The sequence below is a fragment of the Camelina sativa genome, chromosome 8, assembly GCF_000633955.1.
Source record: "Camelina sativa cultivar DH55 chromosome 8, Cs, whole genome shotgun sequence".
Taxonomy (NCBI): Eukaryota; Viridiplantae; Streptophyta; class Magnoliopsida; order Brassicales; family Brassicaceae; genus Camelina; species Camelina sativa.
In genome coordinates, this window is record NC_025692.1 from 17,469,671 (window position 1) to 17,485,609 (window position 15,939).

The following is a 15,939-nucleotide window of genomic DNA, read 5'->3' on the forward strand; positions in this document are numbered from 1 at the left end:
GGCCATGAGACGACCAAGAGGTACGACGGCGATTTGGGCGGAGATGGCAGAGATAGTGAGAGGTTCTGTTCTGTACCAAAAGAACTGATTGAGGAAGGACAAGAGGATGCAAGAGAGAGTTCCCAAGACCCACATGCGAAATGTTAGGACAGGTAATGAAGGATCATCTGTTGTCGGAACGGTGAGTGCTACTTGTCGGATTGGTGAGTTCTCTTCTTCTTCTTCTTCTTCTTCGCCGGAGATTGGTAAAAGAAGATCCTCTGTTTCATCATCTCTTGGTTCAGAAGATGAAGATGATGATGCCGAGGATGATGATGATGGTTTTGTCAGATCTTTGGCTTTTGTTACTGTTACAAAAATGTTTTTGTTAGTACTTTGTTATCTAATGTAAATTAATAATTGAAATTATATAAAAAAAAAGATTGTAATTACGTAGAGGAAGAACTTGTTGTGATTCTTCCATGGTTGTGTTTTCTTCTTGCTCTGTTTTTTCTTCTTCTTGATTTTTATTTTTGTGTTTTGTGAGATTGTGAATCTGGACAAGCTATCTTCCTAGTCTTCTTCACGTCTTGAAGAGTTGGCCCATTTGAATTAAATTTCTTGATATGAAACTCTCTTTTTATTCTTTTATTGTCTATAAATTTTTTTTCTTTAATAATTGAATATAAATAATTAACATCCAACAACTGTCAAATGTATATTTATTTATTTTCTTATTTGATTTTGGACATTTATTAGGTTTTTTACTCTTTTTGCTCTTAAGGAATTTTGTTTTTCTCAATCTTTTGTTTAGCCAAAGACACTTTTTACTGTTTCCGACAAAAAAAAAAAGACACTTTTTACTGTCTTTACTGTATTTTAACAAACTTTATTGTCGTTATACAAAAAGGGTAAATATTTAATTTTTACATAAAAAAGCTTTTTCTATGATTTTGAAAATAAAGAAAACGTAAAAATACAAACTGATATTTTATATTTAATTTTTTTTTAAAAGTTAAACTGTGATACATGCAAAAAAATAAAACTATTTATTAGTCTAATCTTTAATATACTAGACTACTACTAGTTGGTTTGTATTAATTTTACAATTCATTGTTGAAACAACTATTAAAGCTCCCCATGTGGAGTCTTAATAAGATGTTTTCCTTAATATGTATATGTATAATTTTTTTTACTAATTAAGTAGGATTAGGAACATATATTGTTTTTTTCTTTGTTAGTAAGTATACGTAGAGAAGTACACCTTTTTTTCTAGTGCAGTAGAGAATATACTAAGCAGCCAATTTTTACCTTCTTTTAGCGAATACAATTAGCTAGATGGCAAAATAACAACATACGTTATTTTAGTTTACTATCCTCTGTGCTAATTTTAGAAAACATCATGCTTTTGATTAAATAATTAAGTTATAACGCAATCTATTTATTCAAGCCATACACTTGTAGCTATCATATATTTACGGGTTTTGCTTTGTCAACCTTCGTAAATTCCCATCTACCAGATATCTCTAACTTCGATTGCAAATTTCTTAGAGATATTAAAAGTTACAAAAGAACAAAAAAAAAATTTACATGCAATTCACGAGATTCTAATTATATTAAATATGGAATGAGAATCCAAAGCAAAAGAGAGAATCTTTTGTGTGATTTTAGTATGACCCATTCTCATATTGTCACGTAGACAGATCGAGTACCTTTCATGTCCTTTTCTTAATTACTGATTTTAGTTTATTTGTCAAATAGACAAAAGACTCAAAAGCAATCTTCTTAAACCGGAGTGGTCAAGTTTTGTGTGAATTTGGAGTGGTCAGGAAAAAAATGTGTTTAGCGTAGAACCATAACCACTTGATCAACATGACAACATCACCAACTAAATCTAATAGACTTTTATGTTTGTTACATCTTTTCTTTTATTTTATTGGACCAAATCTTTGTTACATCTTTCTTCTTTTAATTTTTTTCTTCCGGAAAGAAGCATTGTTACATCCATGTTGTTTCTTCCAGCTTAGGTTCTCTTTTTTGGACCAAATCTTTAGACCATCTCGAATGGTTTTCTCTATTTTTTCCTCAATAAAATACTATTTCAAATAGATTCTATTTTTATTTTACAATCAACACCTTTTATTTTTAAAAATTGCAAACTAACACATTTTACTTTAAATTTTGTAACACTTTCATAAAATTATCTTTTGCAAATGGTAGTCTCAATATTTTAGAATAAATATTTATACTTAAATTTATATTATTAGTTCTTAAAAATACATATTTTATTTATTTTTGTCATAAATAAAAGAAGTTAAAAATTAAGAGGACTACTTTGCAAATAAAATAGTTCACCTCTATTTATAGAGGAAAAAATAGAGTTCCTCTATAAATAGAGAAAAAAATAGCAATCTCTATTATAAAAGTGAAAATAGAGTACCATTGGAACAAAAATTACTCTATAATAGAGTATGGAGGCAAAAATAGAGTACCACTGAAGATGCTCTAACATCTTGCATAAATGGTTCATGGCTTTCTTTGCAGGGACATCCAACTTTATGTCTTCTTCGCCAATGTCTCCCTTAGCAAGAACATATAAAGCCATCTGATCTATTTGTAAACTCATCTTTCAAGCACTTGCTTATGGTTTGTGGCGAAAAAAGGGAACTCTCAGCATCATTCATCGATCATCAAACCAACCACTCTTACTGTTAAGGAAATACATTATTTATCTTCTTATTATTTTGGTAAAAGGTTAAATTCTATACTAACTAGGTAATATCCCGCGCATATGCGCGGGTTGTTGTATTAGTTATGTTAATTTATTTTAGTTTATGTAATAATCATAAAACTATGAGAATTTTCTGAGAGTATTTTTTTAATAAAGTTTTTTAATAAAATTTTGGAAATGGAATATCAAACTTTTTTTAATATAGAAAATCATTAAACATTAAAATTTTTGAATTGAATAAACATTATAATGATATTTATATAATTATATTTTGAATCACAAGAACTAAATATAATAATGAGTATACAAAAAAAATGTATCACAAATTTTTTGGAGGTGAGAGATAGTTAAAAAATTTGATTTAATAATTCTACTATAATAGTTTATTTTGTTAAAACATTGCATACTTTAAAAATATATATATATATATATATATATATATACATGAATGAAGATGATTTCTTTAGCTTGATTCCCCCCCTCCCCCATTAGGCTTTGATAGAAATTAGTATCGTTGAACCTGCATTGATAATTATTTTTTACAGTCACCAAAATTTTATTACACATATGTAATTGAAAATTAAAATAATAAGAAGACAAAGAATGAAGGAAGAAATGCATAAAAACAAAGAACTAAAATTGAACAAAATATAAGATAAATCTAACAAAATACATAATCACACTTTTATGTATGAGTTTTGAACCCATACAAGAACATAAACAAAACAAAGAAATTATTTAAAATTTGAGATATAGTGGATGATGATGTGAGAATGGTTATTTATAGGATTTCAAAAGATGAAAGTTATATTTATAATTATAATTTATAGTGTGTTTGAATGAAAATGAATGGAAAAATAGTCGATTCATAATTAATATAATTTCAGTTACAATTTAGTAGTAAAATATAGATTTAAAGTATAGATTAATGTACATTATTACATTTTTATTTAATTGTAAATAAATATTAATTAAAAAAAAATGCTAGATGGACCAATAAAGAGAGAGTGAAACCTTACTTTTATATATATGATTTTCTGTTTTGTGATAGCCGTTACAGAGAAAACAAAAAAAAGGCAGAAAGACCGAAACCTACAACTACAAGAAGAAACACCAACTCTTATTATTTATCTTTTTATCTCCAAGATCCTATAATATGAGATCTGGAATGACATAATAGAGTTGATAAAATCGGAGGATGCTAAGAGAATGGAGCATCGGACGTGGACGTGGCTAACATCATATGTTAACAGCAAAAACAAAGTCGATCTTCTTCACATTTTGGGGATTAGAACTTAGAAGCTGAACCAGGATGGTGGAGAGTTAATACGGTACTGATGTTGTCAGTTGTCAGTTGTGCAAATTGGAGAGTGGAGTTCAATCTGAAGACTTTGGATCCTATATGTGTGTCGGCAACGACATTTGCAACTTTTATGTACGACAAAGCGTGACTAGTTTTTTTTTTTTTTTTTCCGTATCACACATTTGTTTTTAAACAAGAGTAAACATAGTAGACGGAGTACTACTCTATATGGTATAACGATACCTAAAACATGTTTTTGAAATGTTTAAGATAATGCATATATATACACATCTTATATTGTCTGAATTGAAGTAGTCATAAGAAATAAATATTTCAGCATTGTGATGCAACTTCTGAATATATGTGTGTATATAATTATATGTAATATCTCTTCGGTCCAATGTATCATCCAAAGCAACAAACTTAAGATCTCAATAGAGAATAATCTGAAAAGTTAACGAGAGGGCTAAAGGAGAAAAAAAAAACAGAAGAATCAGCAGTTTTAGTTGATCTCGATGAAGAGACTTGCCTGAGGATGCAGACCTGCGTCTTTTAGTGACATTGACTCTTTGTCTCTTCCATAAACAGTCCTTGGGAAGTTAGTGATTAAGCTGTACTCTTCTGTGTTCAAGACTCCAAGTGAATCAACATAGTCGTACAATGTCTGGATCTTGGTTTCGCTTTCAAACCTCCTTCCTTTCCGTTCTCCATTCGGGAACCGTACCAAAACCTACACATTTCAGGACAAACAAAACGGTTCAGGAATAGAATATATAAGACCGTTTAAAAATATTCTCATAACCCAAAAGTCAAAAGAACGCAAGCGTTTGATGAAGTTGAGAATCAACCATAGAACCTAATCTTCAAAGAGGCCCTAACATTTTTAACCGTACTTACAAGCTAAACTTCAGGTCTCAGGGTAAGATAAATCCGTAAATCAGACTGTACCGTATATTCTCATTGCCCCAAGTCAAAACGCAAATTTTCAGACGTGTGATCAAAGAGAAGCAACTACAGAACCAAAGTCTTAAAGAGGCACCAAGTTCTATCTCTCTCACAAATGAATGTCAATAAAGATAATTGATGTTTTTTGCATAGACTACGAAAACGTGTGAGAAACGAAGAAGTAGTAAATGCTCAAGGAAGAAGGAGAGCCTACTTGTGTAACTTCAGGGCCTTTCTCAGGTTCATCTCCAAGAGCAAGTGCTTTCTCTTGTCTCATTCTCACTCTAGCAGCTTCTCTCTCTGCAGCTTCGCGTTCTGCTCTCTCCTGAGCCTCTTCTTCTTCTTTGAGTTTCTTTGCTGCCTCAGCAGCTTCCCTCTCTAAACGCTCTGCCTCTTCCTGTCTCTGTCGCTCCCTTGCCTTTTTACCAGCATGAAAAATGCCACAAATTTAGAACAACAGACTAATCATAACATCTCCAGGTGGACCTACAATTAAAGGGAAACATACTTGATCGGCTTCAAGAGCGGCCTGGTATGCAGCATCTTGTTCCTCTCTTAGACGCAGATTGGTTCTTCTTTCCTCTGCCTCAACCCTAGCAGTTACAAGAGTAGGTGAACTATCTTCTACAACTCTCTGGAGTATAGCAAGCATTTCTTCTGGTGATTTTGGTCCCTCAACCTGTCACAAGCAAACAGAACAACGAACACAATAGATTTAATAACTACGTCCGCTGCCACACAACAAATTAACTAACTAAACTCATAAAAGCTGGAGAGAATTTTACACCAAATATAAGACATGACGGCCCACAGATTAAAGCAGCATGAAAACAACTATCTCTACTACTACACTGAAAAAAAGCAGGGGTTCAATTTAAATGCAAGACATGTCGGGTCACAGATGAAAGCAGAATCAAACAACTATTTTTTTCCCCTTTACTACTAATCACTTCAAGAACAAGGTAGTAGAATGGGTTCATGTCCAATGCAGTTCCCTAAGACGACTAATAATTTAATTACCGGATTCATAACCAAGTCTACTTCAATCACATTCTTTTAGCTACATAAGCCAATCAATGAAGAGCAATCCAAGAGTGACCACACAATCTATGACTGTTTTTTATACCTGTTGAAGAAGAGCAATTCTCTGGTTAGCAGCAGGCATAACCACAGCGCAAAACGGGAACCTCGAAGCCTTCAAGCTATTACTCATCTTAAATCCTTCACTAGATCGAATACTACCACCCCACGAAACAAAATTCTCATTAACAAACGCTACAACTGCTTCACTACAAAGCGTCCCATTGCAAAACACAGGTGTATCAGGATGATCAGGAGAATGCAAGTAAACAAACAATAGCTTAAAAGAGGTCCTAGACCGCTGAAGCGCATCCATAAACCCTTCCGATACGAAATCAATCTTAAAAGCATTGTTACTCCCAAAATCTCTATCAAACAAAGCAACGAACTCCATCGCTTCACGAGCAGCAGAAGAAACCGAAACAAGCCTAGCCGACGATGAATCAGACGCACCACCGCCTCTCCCTGATCTAAACCCTAACAAACCAAACGAATACGATAAAACACCACCAGCAGCCCAAATCCCTAACCCGATCGCTCCAGAAACTAACCCTAAGCTGCCGGAAACAATCGAAATCGGCAAAGTGATAATCCTCCACGCAACTCCAGGACCTCGATTACCTCCTCCGTCTCCGTCACCATCACCACCACGCATCATAACAAGCTCTGTATCGTCAACGATCCCGCGAGGTTGTTGATTATAATCACCAGGAGTCGTCATAGAGTCGTCAGGAAACACGGCGGCGTCGTCGCGATCATGGAAGGAGGAAGACGAAGCGCCACCGCGATGATCAGAAGAAGACGTGAAGGTGGAGATAGCGAGTTCTAGGTCCCAATCATGAGCTTGAAGGATCTCAGTACACAAATCAGGATCTTGAAGACCTGTAACCATTTGGAAGTAAGTTAATTTGTCGACTGTATCAGCCATTCTCACACAAAAAAACCACCACACACGCTTTTGGATCGTCTCTTCTACTTCTTCTTCTCTCACTTTCTCTCTTTATCTCTCTAGAATCTAGAATATTGTGTTCTCTTTAGTAACAAAATTGGTTGATCTATTCAATGACGATGAGATTGACTGTAAATTACAGAAAAACCCTTTCTGCTACACGACGGCGTTTTAGTATAAACCAAATTCGAACCGGTTCAGTTAAACCAGTCTTGGTTAAAGTTTCAATCTTTCTTCTTCGTTTTTATTCAAAGCGTTCTTTGTATAATAATCCTCCATTGTTGTTTAACTTAAAAAGGAAGATTTTTTTTTTTTTTTTTTTTTGTGGGAAAAAGGTGAGTTCTTTGATTGTTTTTTTCCCCCTTAAATCTATATTCTCTGATTTATATGCTGTGTTTTTTTTTTAAAAAATTACTCTGTAAAAATGTGATTAGATTTAACAAAAAAAAAAGAGATAATTAATGCTATGTACTATTTAGGGTTCTTCATTTGCTTTCAGATTTTGGGGGTTTAATGTTCTTAGGGTTTTGATGTGTAGAGCTTGTTGTTTAATCTGTTACGGATTTGGTAATTGTGTTTCTTGTTTGTTTATTGTTTCAATGATTTAGAGATGTTGTTTATAGAAAAGTTTAGGCCTTTGAATCCTATTTAGGATTATTGATTATACTTGTACATCTGTTTCTTGATTCGAATTCGCAGTTAAACATCGAAAAAGAAATGCAAGAAGCTGCAAGTGATGTATCTCTTGATACCAAGAATGTCTTCTCTTCAGCTCTCCGTTTCGCTATGTCCATTGATACACTAAAGAACTCTCCTGAGCTTGTTGATGAGCTCAAAACCTCAGCTCAAGAACAAGTGGAGTTCATGTTATCCGAAGACGAAGAGGTACGGTTACTGATTTCTGAAGAGGATGTGAAATCGGTTGTAAGATTAGGCATCTCGAATGTTATATCGATGTTGTTGGATAGGTTATCGTCCTTGCTTATATGTCTTCCTGTTCCTGAGTGTCCTGAGTTTGGTGTGCTTAAGACACTCTATGATATCGAGTGGCTATGCAAAGTGTTGCCGAGGATGGAGTTGATGAAAGATCTTGTCTTTAAGTGGGCTGATGTATCGAGTGAGATTCTTATGATTGCTCAGAACTGTAAGTTAGATTCTCAGATATTGGGTGTGAAAGTGAAGCTAGTTGAGGTTACAGGGAAGATTTTAGAAGCGGTCGGTTATGGTATTGTGATTGTTCCTTCTAAAAGCCGGACTTGTCTTCTAAAGATATGGTTGCCTTTCATAAGGCGACTAAAGACTTTGGTTGATGCAGAGGGAAATAAGTCAGAATGCAGAATGGATGAAGATCTTTGCGAATTCATAGAAGGATCGATGGTGTCTTTGGTTTTGACACTGCCTTCGAATGACCAAGCAGAGGTTTTTGGGGAATGGATGAGAGGGATTGGGTTGGAAGGTGTCAAGTTTCCGGATTTGAGTGAAGCTTTTGAGGTTTGGTGTTATAGAAGTAAGTCTGCAAAGAGAAGGTTGTTGGAAAAATGTGATAGACTTGCAAGTGAGACTCTGGATCTTTGATTGTAATATATCAATTTCGTTCGGGAAACAGGAAATGCAGAAAATGTAACTGATCAATTCGAAGTTCCAAGCTTTTCTACTCCCTCAAGCTGTTCTGTGTATTTCCAAAGGTGGAATGAAGATGGATAGTAGCTTTGTTCAATTCACAATGATCTCAAGCATGGTAGCCCGATAATCTCAAGCATGGTAGCCCGATAATCTCAAGCGTATACTCTGAGAGAAGGAATCCAAGTGACCTGAATCTTCATGTATCTCACATTTGTAATCTTGTTTCATCTCCCTTGAATAGCTTGCTGCTCATTGTAATTCTGAATTGTATTGGAAGTGACAGAAAGCTACTGACTCTTGTAACTTTAACTTTGAGCCTGGTTTAAGATATATACTGTGTCGTCTGGTTAAGCTAATATGTAAACAACTTTGGAAGAACGACAAAACCGTAGGTTATATATATAAGATGAATGAGTTTCTAAGCGATTGAGAAAGATAATCAGTCTGGCCTAAGAAGATTAAGCATTGTACATTTTTCTTCTTGCTTTGGTTTGAACATACAATACGAGCAACGTAAATCAATATTGCAATAATATAAACCCAAACGAGGTTAGGAAGGAGAAGAGCATAAGCATAAGTATGGACCCAATCAAGATTTTTTTTTTTGCAGAAGAAAACATGATTTATGCTTTTCCAATAAATAAACTAAAGGAAGCTGAATGAATAATTGGATACTTCTTTTTCAAAAGCTAGCACCTCCTTGCACATGCTTGCACTTTGTTGAGAACACAAAAAGAGAATACCTTATCAACCTCCTTATATCAGGTTTTCTTTAACACAACCTCAAAGCTCAAGGAGATAGATTGAGCTCATTGGTAAGCTATATGACAGAATCATACATAAACACAAAACACTTTCAGAAACTTTTAGATGATCATCATCCCAAAAATGCAGCTTCACTAAAACTTGTCACGTAGAGAGAGAGAGCTAGCGGAGGGAAATCACAAGAAGAAAACCTAATGTTGTCCTCAGAGTCAATTAATTGTGCTTCAACATAGCAACTTCAAATTGCTTTAGCAATTGGAACGATGAGTGTAAAACCTCATTGCAACTCATCATAGGACTAAATAAGCAAGACTATACCCATGTGAACCCATCTACGTTACCCTACAAAGCAATGCTTGTTTTTGCAATAAGAAAGACTTCTCAAAAACAACGAAATCGGAAAACAAACTGCATTCTTTGTATCAAAACGTTGACGTTAGATCCAATGTAAGGACTAAAGATTGTGATACACTCCCAAAAGTAATCAAAGGAACAAATGTCAATCCTTACAAACACATGACCTGAAGAAGAAACAAGAGACAATCAACCAAGCAAGCTTATGATTAATCACACAATCAGATCATCAACCAAGTTTGAATCTTTGTACCTCTGGTTCTTAACAATGAAAAATCTACAAAATCAATCCAAAAAAAACATCAAATTCAAAAGCAAAGCATATATATAAATAAAACTTCACAAATCACAACCAAATCCGTATCAAACACGGGTCAGGGTTACACATAAACATATGAAGGGAGAGAGTAACACAATCAAACACCAAATCTGGCATATACAATCAAAAGTTCTGATCTTTTCCAAAGTATCATACATCGGAGACACATTCCTACAAGACCCACATCGCCGATTAATAGAAACCCCCCAAAAAATAAAAAAGGATTACCCGAAGAATCAAGAAGGAGAGAGAGAGAGGCTAAACGATGTCGTCTGGGTGAGTAGCGGCGGAGAGAGCAAGGGGACGGTTGTGAGACTCTTCGCCTTCGTCGTCATCATCAGAGGTAGAAAGATTAACGCAGGAGCAACGCTCGAGGGAGGCGAAGAAGGCGGATATAACGGTGGTGCTGACCCAGCTCGCGGCTTGATCGAGCTTTTCAAGGGAAGCCGTGCTCAGATTCGAGGCGGCGGAGGCTGTGGAATTGATGCTGCTGCTGTTATCCATAGCTGGCTTCTCTCTCGATTCGATTGGAATCTCAATAAGATCAAAGATCGTGTTTTGAGGGATTTTGAATCGCAGGAGGAAACGAATTTGGGGATTTTTTTTTTTGACGATGCGCGTGTGTAGAATATGTATTTGCGATTGAGATGTGACTAGCGGATAAATTTGTATAAATGGGTATATGAAACAAAAAGCGCATCTGGTGTAGTGGTATCATAGTACCCTCCCACGGTTTGATTCCCTGGATGCCCAAACTTTGATTTGATTTTTTACTTTAGGGAAAATAAAATGACTTGTACTTGTATGCGACATCATCGACATTTTTAATAAATGTCATTGGTATTTATCTTAAATGTCACATATACTAGGTTCAAGACCGGCACGTACAGAATTATTTTTGCATAATATTTTAAAATATATAATTGTTAAGCGATCAAATCCATATAATATGTCTGATTGCAACGTTCAAACTTTTTTTGATCCGAAAAAAAACTCCATTCCTCGTAATTCAAATGAGTAAATAGTATGTCCACATATGTTCTGTTTGAATTATTGTTCCCACAATTCTCGTCCCCGTATTTTGTCGTACATGAATTTACCCACACAAAATTCCCATAACCTGATTATTATGGAATTTATTTGAATGATTTTCTAAAATATAATAGATCTGTTGTTTAATCTTTTTTTCTTTTTAATATGTAAATTAAGTCAGTTTGGCAACATGGATATTTGGTATGATTTTTTTTTAATCCTTAAATGTATTCCCCAATTAATAGTATAGATTTCCTTCAATTATTGAATGAAATATTCCTTAGTTAGACTAATGACAATTTAATGTAAATAATATAGTAAGAGAAGGGCAAATTATAAAATGGGATATAAAGCGTGATTATTTTATGGGGGATTTGCAAAAATACCCTTTTTTCTATGTCACTTTTTAAAAATACCCATTCATGTTGGTCATTTTCAAAAATACTCTTTTTTATGAATAAAATCACTAAAAACTAAACCCTAAACTCCAAATACTAAACCCTAACCCCTCAAAAATATATCCTCAATGTAAAATAAGAACCCGAACCTAAAAAAAAATTCTAAAAATTAATTTAACACATTGAAATTATGTAAAAGAGAGTAAAAATGAAAATGTTCAATAAAAAAATATTTTTGAAAAGGGGTATCCCAAAAAGGGTATTTTTAACAAATTCTCATATTTTATATAGGAGATACCAGAAGGTATTTTATTAAGTAGAATTCTATTAATTTGGACATTATTAGTTTTTAAGTAATATATGTATCCATAATTGATGGAGAAATAAAATTACAAAATTGTTTAGTGAGGGGAAAGATTGTAATTGGTCATTAGATCCCTTATATAATTGGTTTTAGTTACGGTATTGTATCAATGGATTTTATAAATTTTAATTGGTCATTAGATCCCTATATATATCAGCTATTGGTATAATATTATTACTTGTTTTCATTTTTATTGGACTGGATTTTCTAAATTTTAAGATTTCTGTAAAAGCACTATAACTACATATTTATAAATAATGTTTAACTACATAGTTATCCAATTTAAATTATATATTCATGTCATTTCAATTGGTGATCATTTGTTTTTTTTGGACAAATATAGTTATTGTTTTTAGCAAAAAAAATAAAAATTGAGCCAGTTTCAAATGATCTTCGATTTTTTCATCATTAGAGCTTATAAAATTATTAGAAAGATAACATTATTTATATTTCTGAAGATATGATTTTAAATATATATTTTTTACATCTCATAATATATTTATATTATTATATTACAATACATAGTGAAATTAATTTAATTTTGAAAATATGTAAGGGATAATATTTATCAAATTTTTAATAATATTTACTAATTTTAGAATTTATAGTAGCAAAATATTGTGTATATAAATAAATTGAATAACAATGACAATTAATATATATATATATATATAGCAGTGACAGTTTTATGTAATTTTATGGAATATTAAGGGTAAACAATAAATTGGGTACGGAGCTATCTGGCGACGACACATCAACTTTTTCTCCAGAATGCTTCTCTTTTAATATATAGGGGATTTTTAAAAAGGTTTGGGCTTTATCAATTAACATGGATAATCTATATGGATTTTTTTGTTGAGATTTGAATTCTTGATTAAATCCTGCAACAATAAAAAAACTTTGTGGAAAGAGATTCAAAGTGTAGAAGAAGAAAGTGAAGAAGCTGTCGGAGTCAACAACAAAGAAAGGAGCAAGGTCAACATAAGGAGATGTGGGGCGTGTTGTGTTTTGTAATAATGACTAATGGGCTGTAGACTGTAGACCCAAAGAGAAAATGTGCTTGGCGAGTTTGTAATGTTTAAGTGTTATGGTAGTATAAGGAATAGTGGTGTGGCTTTTGTATGAACCTAGAACTAGAAGTATGGTCTAGTCTAAGTACAAGTTTGCAAGTGTCTAGTAGAAGTGAGAACTATGATAAATAATGTGTGTGTGTGAGATGTTGTAATGTTATGGAAGTTAATACAATGTAGTTTCATGAGTAAAACGTTTATTGTTCTTTTCAGTCTGGTGTTCGAATTACGAAAATAGAACTGAGCAAAAAGAATCATGAGAGAATGAACTAGAAAGAATAGAATACTTAGATTGGATCATTCCAATTGTAGGTTACAAGCCATATATAGATACTACTTCAGCATATAACCATTACAAGAACATTAAGAGAAAAAGGGACATAAATTGGACTTGTCTGCAGAGCACCTAAGGTGAGAGAGACTTGTAATCCTTGTTTGACTGGTTGAGTTCGTCAACCAAGGTAACATGTGACTCCTCTCTGAGATATTCTGCAACTCTCATCATCTAGATCCTTCTTCTCCAATGTGTCTTGATATCATTAGGGCCTCTGCTTCTCCATTCTCTTATACGGACCATAGCCCATTAGTGATGACTTGTACGGACATTCGTACGGACACTTGACCATTCGTCATTTGATCTCACATCCTCCTTACCTTGATCAATACTCCCTCTCAAGTTTAGCCGAAGATAATGGCTAAACTTGGAGTTTCGTGTAGTATCACCTCATTAAAAACCTTAATATAGAAAATCTTGTAGGACAAAAATATATCAAGGGAAAAAGAGTGTGATCCTCACGGAGAGAGGACTTGCGATCAAGGACGAGTAAGGTCAACAAGTCCACCCATAAATGTGTGAGCAGACCTTGTGACTTGCAGCCTTAGTGAAGATATCAACTAGTTGATCTTCACTTGGGGTGTAGCAGGGAAGAGTTACTCCTTCTTCGATCTTTTCTCTGACTTTATGGCAATCTAGCTCAATGTGTTTGGTTCTTTCGTGAAACACTGAGTTGGTTGCAATGTGAATTGTGGCTTGGTTGTCGCAGTGCATAAGAATAGGTGTAGATGATTCAATGCCTAATTATTTGAGGAGCGCCTTAAGCCAGGTAAGCTCTGTAGTTAGCTTCCTCATGGCTTTGTATACGAACTCAGCGCTTGACATTGATACAACTTTCTGCTTCTTTGTCTTCCATGTGACCAGGTTACCTCCAATGAAAGTACAATAGCTAGTTGTTGATCTTCTCTCCGTTCGATCACCGTCCCAATCAGCATCATAATATCCTACGAGTTTGGTGCTTGAGTTCTTCCCCATCCAAATACCTTGGCCAGGGCTTCCTTTGAGATAATGAAGTATCCTCTCCACAATACTCCAATGGTATGTTGTTGGTGCTTTCACGTGTTGACTTGCCTGATTCCCCGCATAACAAATGTCAGGTTGAGTAAGCGTTAGATATATCAGCTTACCTACAAGTCTCCTATAGCGAGAGGGATTCTCATATAGAGGTTCCATCCTCTCCCCCTTTCGTTCGGCCTGGTATCCATCCGGGAGTGGCGTGTCTACTGGTTTTGCTTCTAGCTTTCCTGTCTCACTCAATTAGTCAAGTGTGTACTTCCTCTGAGATAGAAACATTCCCTCTGGAGAGCGACACACTTCAATCCCAAGGAAGTACTTAAGCTCCCCTAGATCTTTTATGCCAAAAAATGAATTGAGAAATATTTTAACTTCTTGAATACCTTCGGTGTTGTCCCCTGATATGATTAAGTCATCAACATAAATGAGGACAACCACTATACCTTTCGCATTTTGGAGAGTAGACAGGGTATTATCAGCATGTGACCTCTTGAATCTATGACTTATGAGTGTGGAGCTCAATTTGTGGTACCAAGCTCTTGGTGATTGTTTGAGACCATATATAGCTATTCTTAATCTCAACACTTTCCCAGGTGTGATTGAATCCTCAAGACCAGGTGGTGTTGTCATGTAGACTTCCTCTTTAAGCTCTGCTTGTAAGAACGTATTCTTCACATCCATCTGCCATAACTCCCAAGAAAAGTTAGTAGCCAATGAAAGCACAACCATTATCATATGAAGTTTGGTAACCAGAGCAAACGTGTCTTTGTAATCCTCTCCATAGGTTTATGTGAAGCCGCGAGCTACTAGTTGAGCTTTGTATCGTTCTATGTCCCCATTACTTAGATATTTTATGGTGAATACCCATTTGGAGCTCATAGCTCTCTTTCCTAGTGGGAGGTTTGCTTCATCCCATGTCTGATTACGCTTCATAGCTCCAACTTCATCATCCACTGCATAGCCAATCTTTGCTTTCCTTCGCCTCTTCATAGATTCTTTGAATGTCTTGTTCATCTATTTTCCCTAAGAATGCTTGATGTTCTACAGGTAAGAGAGCAAGAGAGAAAACAGCTTGAATCGGATGAGCTATGGCTTGGTTGTTGTAGTAAAATTGTTTGTCTCTCCATGTAGATGGATGAGGTCTCGTACGAGCACTACGCCTCAATGGTTGGTGAGTTGTTTCAACCTCCTCTACACTTCTAGAAGAGTCGTCGTTGTCTCCCCCTCGGACTCACTAATCGTTGTTTCAGTTGGAGCTGCAGGTGCATTAGCTCCGAATTTTCACTCGTATGATCAGGTGAGGTTTCCTCAAGGTTTACAATAGCTATGTCTGTGTCTCGTTGTATCGGTGGTGATGTCTCAAGTGTGGGTGAAGAACCAAGGTGATCAAGAGAAACTTGAGGCTAGCAGATAGATCAGTTGGTGTTGCCAAGTTTTTCAAGTCAATCCAATCTCTCTAATCAAAGTAGCCTTGGTTTTCAATAAACTTGACATCATGTGATACAAACATGCGATTGTTGATAGGATCAAAGAATTTGTACCCCTTTTGTGTGGTTGAGTAGCCGAGAAACTTACACTTGGTGCTCTTAGCATCTAGCTTGTTTCGAAGTTCTCCTGGTACTAGCACAAAGCAAACACAACCGAATACTTTTAGATGATCAGTGGATGGTCTTACTTTG

The 15,939-nt window shown here is 34.8% G+C and overlaps 4 protein-coding genes across 4 annotated transcripts in view; 1 reads left to right on the forward strand and 3 right to left on the reverse strand.

The window, feature by feature from the left end:
• Positions 1-595, reverse strand: part of LOC104707366 (oligopeptide transporter 7) — a gene marked incomplete in the record, with an annotated part of 6,975 nt that extends 6,380 nt beyond the window's left edge. The window contains 2 exon segments of the mRNA XM_010423700.2: positions 1-347; positions 433-595. Coding sequence (XP_010422002.1) covers positions 1-347; positions 433-463 — 378 coding nt within the window.
• LOC104707367 (plant UBX domain-containing protein 10) lies at positions 4,339-7,063 on the reverse strand. The gene is made up of 4 exons (XM_010423701.2): positions 6,085-7,063; positions 5,467-5,637; positions 5,173-5,376; positions 4,339-4,743 (listed from the first exon to the last, which is right to left on the reverse strand). The coding sequence occupies exons 1-4, from the start codon at positions 6,964-6,966 to the stop codon at positions 4,516-4,518; spliced, it is 1,485 nt and encodes a 494-aa protein (XP_010422003.1). The 5' UTR covers positions 6,967-7,063; the 3' UTR covers positions 4,339-4,515.
• On the forward strand, positions 7,262-8,961 carry LOC104707368 (BTB/POZ domain-containing protein At3g05675-like). Its single transcript, XM_010423702.2, has 2 exons — positions 7,262-7,322; positions 7,687-8,961. Exon 2 carries the CDS (start codon positions 7,705-7,707, stop codon positions 8,560-8,562), a length of 858 nt encoding a protein of 285 aa, XP_010422004.1. The 5' UTR covers positions 7,262-7,322; positions 7,687-7,704; the 3' UTR covers positions 8,563-8,961.
• LOC104707370 lies at positions 10,034-10,796 on the reverse strand. The gene has a single exon (XM_019228514.1). The coding sequence runs from the start codon at positions 10,550-10,552 to the stop codon at positions 10,307-10,309; it is 246 nt and encodes an 81-aa protein (XP_019084059.1). The 5' UTR covers positions 10,553-10,796; the 3' UTR covers positions 10,034-10,306.